Source organism: Emydura macquarii, unplaced genomic scaffold, assembly GCF_026122565.2.
Source record: "Emydura macquarii macquarii isolate MOO-44397 ecotype Brisbane River unplaced genomic scaffold, CSIRO-AGI_Emac_v2 contig_480, whole genome shotgun sequence".
NCBI classification, from domain to species: domain Eukaryota; kingdom Metazoa; phylum Chordata; order Testudines; family Chelidae; genus Emydura; species Emydura macquarii.
In genome coordinates, this window is record NW_027130617.1 from 15,338,994 (window position 1) to 15,351,321 (window position 12,328).

Consider the following 12,328-nt stretch of genomic DNA (forward strand, 5'->3'; position numbering starts at 1 on the left):
TAGTGGTTGGTCATGTAGCTATTCTCATTGAGACTGAACAAGGTTATCACAATGAAAAATAGTAAATTGAAGCAAAATTAGAAGGCTCTGGAAAGGTAACATTTGCCCTTAGCAGGAATAATTTGTGTTTGTACATTTTTTGACAATTTTCAAAGTCCTTCTCTTGTGAAGAAAGCTTCTGAGGCTGTAAAACAGCTTCCCCTTTCATAAGAGAAATTTAAAATTTTAGAAAATGACAGCAGGAACACGGCTCTTGAAAAGAGTAGCTAATACCTGGAATGCACTAATTTAGATTTCAATTTTTTTTGTTCAAACTATAACAAATTTGAGCGTGTGTGAATTTTTTTTATATATAAAAATAATTTAGTTGCTAAAAATTAAGATTTCTTAACAAGTCCTCTAAACAAGTATTAGTGCAGTATTTAAAATGGCCCTTCACAAGCTGAGACTGTCAAGATTATCAGATTTCTCTATCCCTATGTCATTTCTCCTACATTTCTGAAACCATGATTTTCTTTCCCAACCATGAACCTCAGGTCCCAGCACAGAAGGAATGAATGAAAGAACATGCATTGCTCACATGCTGAAGAATCTAACAGCTTTTTCTTTGGCCAGGTAGTCTGACAGCCTCCTTAATCTAAAACTGCACTTGAAAGGTTTACCAGACATTTTTCTTTAAAAATAAATTTGATTTCACTATTTAGATCAATTTACTTTTTAAAAGCTGCGTTGGCCCTCTGTATCTTTCAAGAATCAAAATTGTGATATCGCTAAATAAACACAACTAAAGTATTCCTTCTTTTGTTCAGAACAAATGTTTAAAACAGGACTCATCTGTTTCAGTTTTTATGGGCACCTTACAATTCCTTTTTACATAAATGTTTGCCTCTAAATCCACATTCATTATTTAACAAAAACATTTTTGCTAATGAAATCATAACATACACTATGTTGGATAACTTATGCTGAAATCTATCTCAATTTTTCTGAAGAGCTGCTGTTATTTATAAGAAATCACTTGTGCCAAACAGTGCTAACAGTCAAATGTCTGACTTTTAGTTACAACTCCATTATACAGTATGGATTCAGTAAAAACCTATCAGAAGTAACCACTCAAGGGACTGACAAAAATTGGTTGCTTAACAGAAGTGGGGCAAAATTGTACTTGTTATGTTTGTGGATACTTCGAAGCACTTCATTAAACCAAGAAGTTGCCAAATAAATGTGTTTCATACAGATTATACTGTGATTTAATTCTCTTACCTAGAGAAATCCAATTTACATTCCTACTTACTGATACATGATGCTAGAGAGAGCACTACCCTGGAAGAAATGGACAAAGCAAAAATTTAATCAGTTAACGTAAAAAAAGTTGATTTCCCTATTAGTGAAGCACTCCTATCAATTAAAGATATGCTATGTACAAGGGTTTTTTGTTTGTTTGTTTGTTTGTTTTAAATACTACAGGCCCAATCCTGTAACAAATGTGTGAATTTACTCATGTATACAACTGTTTGCAAAATTAGGCCTTGGGGTCTCAATTGTGCAAAGATGTCAAGCACCTTTTGAAGTGTGCTCAGACCCTTCAACTCCCATTGCATTTACAAGGTTCTGAGGACACTAAGCAGAATGCTACATGGGCTCTGCAACTTTCAGGCACTAGGTGTGTATATTACGTGTATTTAAATGTATCTTTTAAAATAAAGGCGATAATTCTAGATGTACATTTAGTGATTTTTGTAAATAAAAATAAATTTTATGAAACAAAATATTTTCCCTATCCGCTGGAGTATATAAACTTTGAAAAATCTGTGGTTTATGCTTTTCATTCGAATATAAACAAAAATGTCTTTTTATAGACAAAGAGAGGCTGGATCTTATCAATAATACCTATTACTTCAGGAAACAGCGTTTTTTTAAAAACGAACACCCACAGATGGGAAAAATAGACTTTTAAAATGCTCCTACATATGAGACATCAAACCCACACACACTAGCAAATTTTGAAATTTCTTGAATTACTTTGACATAGAATTAATCAAAAATTAAATTAAATCTTGATTGTAACATTAACGTAATACATAAAGAAACAAATTAAATTATTTATTTTGTATTGTTTCTCTGTTGTGTGGACGACAAGGAAATCAAAAATAAATGTTATTCCATTAAGCTGAAGGAATAGACAGACAATGAAACACAATTATCCATCAGAGCGCTAGCGCAAAATAGCAAATTTAGTACACTCGTAATACAAGCAAAGCCTTTAGATATGAAAGCCTATTAGACCATCATATGCATACCAACCTATCTGTCTTAACTAATCTAAAAAGGGAAGGAGATCATACAAATAAAGTGCTTTAGAAAAAAAAAAAAAACCTGCATAGTTCAACTGTTCTCCATAGCTATTCTTCTCAGTCAAAATATTTCTTTGAAATTGGTTTCTGGTTTAAAGGTGATACTTATAGTAGAGTATTCTGGAAAAAGCAGCAAAAGAACAGCTTTAAAAGAAATGTTAAATATTTAAGTTAATTAACTTGAGCTCTTCTTCCCTCAGGTTTCCGTCTTTCGCATGGTTCTCTTGACTTGGTGTCATAATATTATCTACTTACTTCTGCTAGCAGACTACGATGCCCTGTCAGGCTTCTCTAAAACAAACTGACATGACACAGACCAATGTGCCAGAAGTATGTACTAACTCTCTGCTTCCAGCTGCCAGTATATGTGTCCTTTCCATATTCTCTTTACCTGTAGGAAGGAACTGCTTCGAAAGCAAACCCTTTGGCCTGTTGCTTGAAAAATAATTTAAAAAAAAGAAACTTCTCTTAGCTGCATATATGATTCTTGATATGATCAATGATACTGCAAAGAATACTGCAGCCTCTCATAAAACAGTAGCTGCCTACTAACCCCCTAGTGGGTTAAGCCACTGTGACAGCAATGAGGTCTCTGTCTTGATTGGAAAATTTTTCATTAAGTGGACTAATGAACCATTGGTCCACACCTGGAATCTTTTTAAACTGTACAGAAACATTCACACATAGCAGCAGGCAATTTAGTTAGTTTTTTTTTTACCACCAGTTGCAACAACCTGCTTACGTATATAAGATTTCCATAACAAAATTTATGTAGCTAGATTCCAAGTCAGAGAATTAAAGATGTTCCTACTTCATTTAGGCACTGTTATTATAGCCTTTGTTCATGGTTTTACTTCCAGGGATGAAGCGTTACTAGAGCATGTTACCCTCGGCATCTCTTATGACTGAAGCAAAAGGCAACGCAATTTTGTGAGAAAGTCTAATAATACTGTATTCATTTTTGCTTCTGGTGGATACAGTGTCACAATATTTCATTTATTCTGAGAATTTACAATTAATTTTGTACGATTCTGTTAGCTGCTCCCAATTTCCTTCCATTTCTTTTAGCTGAAAAAGTAACTTGTGTAGACTTTAGAGGAATTGAATTTAGCACTGAAGCATCAAAAGATTGCTACTGGCTCCTAGAAACCAGAAAAATAGGACTAGAACAACATGGATCTGAAATGTTAGAAATGAAAACGAAAATTAGCTTTCTGCATATTGTGACAATTTGGCATGCAGAAGCTTTCAGTTAATTTTTCCTACCCAAACCCAGCAGATAAGCTATTTGTTGCTGAAAACTGCTTGTTATATAGCTAAGTTAGTTATTTTTCTGATTATGTTTCTATACCGTTTTCCCCTTCCTTCTTCCAGATTTTCTTCAATTGCTACATATTGCAAACTCCAATACTGAGATATTCTGATAAATATTTAAACATTCTAAGAGTTGTGAGATTTTTAACTGTGGTGTAACTATACACCACACGCGCACACAAACTTAACATTTTATAACTGTCATTGAGCACCTTTAATTGGAAAAGCCATGAAGTGAAAACACCATTTCCCTGTATTATATTTTAAGTACAGTTTTAAACTAGTTCATGCATTCTTGCAAGATGAATGCATTTTTGCACTAAACACAGTAATTACCAAAGCCAACTAGCTGTAAAATTTAGATATCTAAGCTCCCAGTGGCTGCTGAACAGTACTTCATTTCTCATCTGCAAAACTTGTCTTTCATTTGACAATAAGGTTTCATCCAAGACTAAAAACACAAAGGACACCAAGAAAATACATACATACAGTCTCTAACGAATCACAAGTTACCATCCAATGAAGCTGCAAAAGATTAGTATGGTCTCCCTCGGGGAAGCTGGCATTCAACACTATACTCGCAATTCAGTAGAGGGGGAAAAAAAAAAAAAAGATCTTGAAAGCTATTTAGGTAAAATTAAACCTCTCAAAGGCAATAACCCTTCAGGAAGGTACCTAGTCTGTATTCCTGGAAGTCTACATAGGCATTATAACTATATTTCAACAAAATGGGTTTATCAATTCAAGCCCACAAGCTGAGTGAGTTGAAAGAGTCTTAGATTAGAACAAATGTTTAAATAAATATATATTGAATGTGAGAGCTTTTATAAGATATTTAAGCCTTTAAACTCTGCTGAGTTTTGTTTGACAGTAGTGCTTATTTCGTTTTACTGCACTCTATTTTCTGAATTACTTATAGGGGTTTGACCTATGAATCTAAAGAAGTCATACATTGTGAAATACATAGCTCTACTTTAAAAAAAAAGAAGTGATAGATGTTACTGAGGAACCGCAAATTAAATCACTACAGTTAAAAAAGTTGCATATTATCAGTCACAGAGTTATCTAATTATGGGTGTGAGTGCTATTAAAGGGAGATTGCCAACTTGAAACCTTGTCAATTTTTTTTTTAAAGTTACAAATATTTTTAGATACTGCACTTAGCTCAAAATTCCTCTGCCAATACTTGTGATTAAAAAATTAAAATCACATTTTCCTGTTCTTTTTAAATGTTTCTCTCCCCCTGTAACTGTAAAAGCCACAAAAACAAGGAGACTGACTAACTATAATATCAAAACAGATTTTACACAAAGAAAAAAAATCCCCCCCCCAATCTCTTTCACTTAAGAGCAACCTTGGGTTTTATATGTATCAGAGGTAAATGATTTTCAGAGAGCAGTTAGGTTTTTAAATTGATGGTGTCCCTGTATCCAATTCCAGTTTCATTTGCCGAATTCTGAAATGTGTAGCACTGATTTTAATGAAATGTTTTCAGTTTTATTTCAGCAAACCAGTCAATGGAAGTAAAATAGGTCCTCAGACTGCTGCTTTCAGTTCCATTAGAGCATATTTAAAACAACTATGCATTTTTCATATAACTTGCAATTTACTTGTGCTCAAGGATAGTACAGTGAGAGGACTGAATAGAAGGAATCGAAAAATAAACCACCTATCATCAGTTCTATCATCATTCAAGTTGTCTGAATACTGCGATTTTGCGTCATTATATCAAACAATGTACAACATGCTTACTTTTGATGTTTGCTTTGTTTTAATATCAATCATTTCAACTAACAGCTAAGCTCCAGAACAAGATACGTAGTAATTAGTTGTTCCTAATTAGGCAGACATCCTAAAACTCCTAAGCAATCTAAAAGCAAAATAATATTTTAAAATTATATAAGAGCATGAGGTCTCTCATATGAAGCATAACTAAAATATATAATATAATCTTACCTTCTGTATACTGTAGAAAGCTGATTATGAGAAGTAACCAAAAAATTCGCATTCTGCAACCAGCAGACACCATTATTGATCCCTTTAAGTATTTTCTTTGTATTCCTTAATGAACCCAGTTATAAATGCCCAGCATCATTGAAGCCAGGGGTTTGTATCATGGATCTTCATACCTGAGGGTAGGGGGGGAGAGGAGGAAAAAAAGATCCCATCGTTAGTCATATACCAACAAATTTAAAAAATAATTCACAGATCAGGTATCAAATTTTAGCTGATATAATAACAGAAAGTCTTAAATATAACATGACAGTACACCTGTACTGTGGCTGGAGAGTAGGCAGGTGTGCTGGATTTACAGTCAAGGTCAGTGATCAAAGAGGATCCACAACAAGAAAATAGGATGAAAAAGTTTAAATGTGATTGTAATTACTGTGCTCCTGCTAAGAGAAACAGTTAAAATAAAAAAAAATGGATTGGCAGATGACTGAGACCAGACACACTATTCTGCACAATACTAATACAAAACAGCTCCAAGTATAGAAATAAAAACAGCTCAACAATAACATTTCCAAAGACAAGCTCTGCAGGACCCCTCCCCATCATGGCTTCCTTGCCCCCGCCCTTCCCAGAGGCAATAGGAATTCCAGTTTTTATATTATGCATAGCTCTGCCTCCTCAGACAAAAAGCAAAAACAGCAACATTGTCATCAAAACAACCATTTTGCTGAGGAAGCCTGTGCTCTTTTGACCAGTGGGGTTTCAGAATACTTCTAACTAAAAACCTTTCAAACAAGGGGGAAAAAAACTGAATGTGTTGCAAGCACATTGTTAGTATTGCCACTTCAAATCATATGTACATTATTAGCTCAGGTCAAAAATGGAAATGCGCATAATCACACTGGGTTTAGCATGTGACTGAAGTCCTTAGTTCTACCTCAAACCAAGCTCACCTGAACTTCTCCTGCACACCATGTAACGCAAAAGACCTTAAAAAGATAAGCTGTACCTTTGAATTTTTTTCTATGACAGTGGAAAAGTTATTGAAATGGAAGGTCTGACCAGCTCTGTGCACTTTTCAGCCAGTGCCATAGTTCTTACAACGACTGGAATAACCGGTTACTTCCTCTTTCATAGCTAGGTCTCTGAGCTAGATCTGTCTCCAGCAGACAGGTGTTTGAGATATAAAAGATGTCAGTGTGAATGCACACTTGAATTCCCAGTATGTCTGGGCTCTAAGAGCTAGAGGAGTGTGCAACTTAGAACATGGTAAAAATGAATCTCTGAACAATGTTGCACAGACATAGGTCAAAGGAGAGAAGTTCTGTACCACATCACACTAGGCCCTACAGGGAGACAGACCAAAATTTTCAAATTTGGGTGCCTGAGGTTATACTAAAAGTAAGCGCCCTGATTTTCAAAGGTTCTACAGATCACGTAGCCTATCTTATCTTTCTTGCACGTGCATAGCAAACTGATGCTGGAAGCAGCATAATCACTTAAGCCAATGAAAAAGCAACCACAAGCACACTACACCATGACTCTCGTTAGTCCTTGATAGTTCATTTCAACCCACCCACATTAAAAAAAAAAAAAAAAAAAGCCCCAGAGTTGTTAATGGAGTTTTATAATATGGTTATAGAAGAGCCTTGAGATACTTTGTGATCAAAACTGCTGTAAAAAAATGCATCAATGATTGTGATAGTGCCTAGTGGAGATACAATGTGCAAGTTTCAGTTCAAGGGCCATATGGGAGTCTAAGAATTGGCGTACACTTAGGGCTTGAAAAATCTATATATCTCACCAATGACAAGTGGAAAGCTTTCCTTGGGAAGGATAAAGGCCCAAATCATTGATTTCTACAGAATTTACAGTTTCCTTTAAAAGAAGTTTCGAACCCTTTTGGTTACAAAGATACAGTTCTAAATGCTGACCAATGTTTTCCCTCCGAGTCTGTACACAGCTTCAATGCCTCTGAGGTTGCTCCTTGCTTTCACAAGCAACAGGAGGGTGAAATTAACAATCACTTCATTTGTTTCAGATCTGCTACATAGAGTCCTGGGGGCAGCTATGAATCCAGCAGTGGAATACTGCTGCTGATCCACAAGACTCGCACACTTACACCGGCTGTGAGTGCACGAAGGCACAATACCACTGCAGTCTGACAAGAGTTTAATATTAGAGTAGCCAAGTATGCTGCTTCAGTGTGGATAGGGCTTTGCGATGCCACTTCACTGTTGGATTTTTTCCCACATACCTCTTACAGAATGCAAAGCTCTTACAGTCTCATATACAGGGAAATGAAAGAGAGCTGGCATTCTAAGCTTTCAACAAAAGAGGCTCTTTTCCTGCAATTTGCAAATACAGCCAACAAGTGCTCTTCAAGCACAGGGGCAGAGTGATGCACACCACACATGTATTTCCACAAAGAACAGGACAAACACAGAGCAGCTCTTCCTGGCCTAAACCCAAGTGCCTAGAGGTGAAAGATTCATCACCAATTAATCTAGTGGTGGTACAAAAAGAGATAGTCATATTTTATCTCTAAGTCTTTCACCCTGGGCTGAGAGAGCTTTGCATATTGAAAAATCTAAAATCCGCATGACACACTGCATGCAGCTGAAAGTAAGATTGCTAAGGAGTTCCTGCTCAGCAGAGAAGCAGTAATGCCACTAAAGTTATCTGAAAATTGGGAATTCTCCCACAGAAAAAGCCTAAGGAGAATTTAGATTAATTCTTCACCTATCACACCCAAAGGGCTAAATCACTGGACTATTTCACAGAAACTACAGACTGCTCAGTATGATTTGAGCAAGCAATTAGAATAATTTGAGATTGTGGATGAGGTACAATAATGGCTACAAGTCCATCTAGAGGATTTTGATTTCCAGAGTTTTAGTTTTAAATGGGCTTTTTTATTTCCATAACCTAATGCTGTACGGCCTCCTTAGCTGCGTGTGTAAATTTTGAGAAGTTTTTCTCCACCTTAAAGTAGATAGTGACAAGGCTGTTCTTGTCATACTTCACCTCAATGCTTTCTTTTTTGTGTGAAAAAAAGGAAGGAAAGAATCAGAGCACTGTTAGAGACTGAATGAAATTTATATGAAATTGCTATCCAGATAGGGAAACCAATGGCAGAAGGAAGGAGTAAAGGCCTTAAGCCTTCTAAATTGACTTTTTTTTTTAGGTGTCCTAACACCCAGCAATAGTTTTGAGAAGGGGCTTGAGAATGTCCCTGAGACATCACAGAAACAGCAACTTCCACCTATCTAGGGGGAACAATGTAAACTGATATGTTTGTGACAAACAGAAATATTGGGTGTTCTAGCCTACAGTGAAATAAAACTTGACTCATTTTGTTTCTCTGAAGGCAAAGTATGCCTAAAGGAACTAATTAGCCTTCATCAGACAGTTTATCACTAAGATGTGCTTTCAAAAGACCAGAAAAAATTCAAACAGTTTGAAGACTGACTCAAGAGATTTTTGTTGGTTTTTTTTTTTTTATAAACCAAATTAATAACAACCCTCCATTAAGCAAATTGTTGTGAAATCCTAATACTTGACACACTACATTCAATTCAAGTAAAAGGACAATTATACTATTGAATCAACTGTTCAACCGCACAACAAAACTAATCCTGGAAAAAGTTACCCCAAACACAAGCTGGAGCCAAAGAACACTTGTAGGGATATATGTTGCTCTCAAGTCTCGTCTTTCTGATCATGTAAATGTCAAAGACAGAGATGGTGGAATTTCACAACAGCAGCAAAATCCAAAATAAACAAACAGGACCAGGAAAAGCCATATTAAGTTACCTCTTTGCAAACAAAAAAGTAGATCATAGCAAGTGGTTATCCTGTGCAAATAACTTGCTTCCTCTCACATCTTAATAGGCCAAGCTATCTGTGATCCACAAAGAACATTTGAGAGTGGGAAAGAAAGACATTCTCCAGAGCGAAGACTGCTTAAGTTTCAGAGTGCAACAAAAGCTGCCCAGAAAACTTCAGCTGTAACTTAAATCCCTACCTCTGGGCCATATTGCGGTCTCTCTCAGAAAAACATGCACTGGAAATAAGTTTACCTTGTGGTGTTTGTTTTGTATATGTCCTGTTGAAGGAGGGAAAATCAGGGGAAGTCAGCATTCATACCTGTGCAGTGCTAAGGGATGCAGAGCTCTGCTCCCAGCCCTGCAAATCCTAAAATCTCTGCCTTGCTTCCCAACCTCTCTGAAATGCTGAAACCTCTTAGGCTAGCTGCATGGTTCCTTCAGAATATGTGCTATCACTGGGTTCCTCCGTCCCTCTCCCCCTTCACACTGCTCAGTAGCACCCCAGAAACAGAAAATGCTGCTCCAATTATCAGCTCCCCCTGGAATAGGTACTGTCTGAAGGACAGCAGCTCTCTGAAGCTCCATCCTCTTAGACCTACCCGCAAATTCTGTGGAGCCCAAGCCCCAGGGGTCAGAGGTCCAGAAGTATGGGCATTACATGCCAAAAAAGCTGCCTGTCTCCCCCCTCTCCAGTAACACTTTGTCCTGTTCCATCAGGTCCTCCTACTAATGAAAATGGAGAGGAGCTTTGGAGTTGTGTTTAGGTAATGCTGGTTGTTTCTTTTGCTGAAGAGCTTTCAAGACTCCTACAAATGCATCAATATTACTACTATGAACTTATACATAGCCCCTGTCATCTTAGGACCTCAAAGTGTTTCTGCAAACCTCAATTGAGCCTCAACATCCCTATAAGATAGATAAGTATGCAGTGGCATTAAAACAATTTTTATAGTGGGGTGCTGAAAGCCATTGAACAAAACCATAAATCCTGTATATGACGGAAACCATTTCAAGCCACAATACCCCTAGTTCCAGCCCCCTGGTAAGTACTTTACTCATCTTATCAATGGGTAAACTGAAGCTCAGAGAAACAAGTGAATGAGCCAGTGGCAGATCAAGGAGAAGAACCCACCTAGAGACCCTTGTTAAAAGCACTATATGCATCACCACCGCCACCTTTTGTAACCTTATCTAAGAAATTTAAAGTAAATTTTTAAAATCCATAGATTTCATAGAGTTTAAGGCTAGAAGGGACCAAGAGATCATCTAGTCTGATTTCCTGTACATCACAGGCTGTTAAATTTCACTCCGAAACTCCTAAATGGAGTCAAATTAAGTTAGTTAGACTAAAGCATGTCAGTCCTAAAATACATCTAAAAAAGGGTGGGGCGGCAAGGATGCTTGGAAACACATTTACAGACTACTTGGTCTCAAAAGAAAGCATGTGTCCATGAACCTTCCAGTCATGAGGTTTCCCAGTTTTAGAAAAACGACTGTTAAAGATCCTATAATTCTGCCACGTAAAAAGTCAATTGATGTACCACTACTATTAAAACCTTCTTCCAAACCCCACTATGAAATACTGGAATGTGCCTTGGCATTGCTTATTGTCCAAAAACCCCTCTTTTATACTTTGCCTACAAGGTAAGTGACAGTTGACGTCTTTCAGTGAGTAACATTTAAGTTTATTGGATGCACTAAATATTCAAGACATGCCTAAATCGTCAGCCAGGTTACTTAAAAAGAAAAAATCTTAACTTGCTTTAATAGTTTTACATTAATGCTACATAACTGGGAAGTCATATCACATTCCTTAATTTGCAAGGCCTTGTGAAAATAAATGAGAGATACAATCAATGCACAACTCTGTTTAGCTAGCATAATTTTAACTGCTATGGTAAGTGGTCAGTCTGCAATCCACTTCCAATTAAACAGGTCTCTCATTGCAGGAGAACTGAAAAGGCTAAACTACCTCTACTTAAAATTGGTCAACAAAGACTGATATTCCATTAAAAATATTGTAACTCCAAAGACTACTTCTGGAGTCTTATCTTTGGTTCTGTATTCAACAATCCCCATTAATTAACACCTTGAACATTGGATTTCTAGCACAAAACATTTCTGCCTGAGCACTACAGAAGGTATGCAGTATCAGTGAAGGCAATAGCACAGTAAGAACAAGACGTGACCAAGGTCACTCAGTCTTACAATAAAAAAGTCATTTCTATGCACTCAGCTACCTTGTGCTCTGAAGTGATACATCAATGCTTTAGCAAAGCCTCAAACAGTATGAGATAAATATACATGCACCCTGAATCTAAACTGAAGCAGAGATCACGAAAATCAGTCCCTCTTAATCACAGCAGCAGCAGTTTACTCACAAAGGAAGATCTACCTGTATGAGAAGCAACACCAAACCAATTATTTAATAATATGGCATAACAAATTATCCTATCAAAATGCAGCAACACAGTAGTCTGCCAGAGTCATTCTCAGGGAAAATAAATGGAATTTAAAAGGGCAAAGATGTTCATTTCTCGTTATCACTCCAATTTGGCTCAGCTCCATTCTTGTGTTTTCACCAGGTATTGTATATATATTCTACATGGAGTGCCTCCCCTGACAGACTAGTTCAGCCCCTTCTTGTTAACACAGGATACAGCATGGACGCTCTGGGGAGTTTTCATTCAATAAGCCAGGAAAGTAAACCCTTGCTAGTGCTAATCAGAAAGGCTTTTCTTGGCTCCAGGCACTCTCTTTTTGCCAAGTTTTAATCTTTCTCTTTTGCCTTCACTAGATCTTCAGAATCATGAGGGTCACCCCATTACTCATTAAATTATTCCTCCATTTCATTTCAATTGACACTGCATCACTGAC

General features: G+C 36.8%; 1 protein-coding gene across 12 annotated transcripts in view; it reads right to left on the reverse strand.

Annotated features, from left to right (window-relative positions):
- Positions 1-12,328, reverse strand: part of ADGRL2 (adhesion G protein-coupled receptor L2) — a 200,173-nt gene that overhangs the window by 159,390 nt on the left and 28,455 nt on the right. For all 12 annotated transcript variants that reach the window (XM_067538586.1, XM_067538588.1, XM_067538587.1 and 9 more), the window contains exon 2: positions 5,625-5,797. In XM_067538586.1, the coding sequence (XP_067394687.1) occupies positions 5,625-5,697 (73 nt within the window). In that variant the 5' untranslated portion in view covers positions 5,698-5,797. The remainder of the gene's footprint in view (positions 1-5,624; positions 5,798-12,328) is intronic.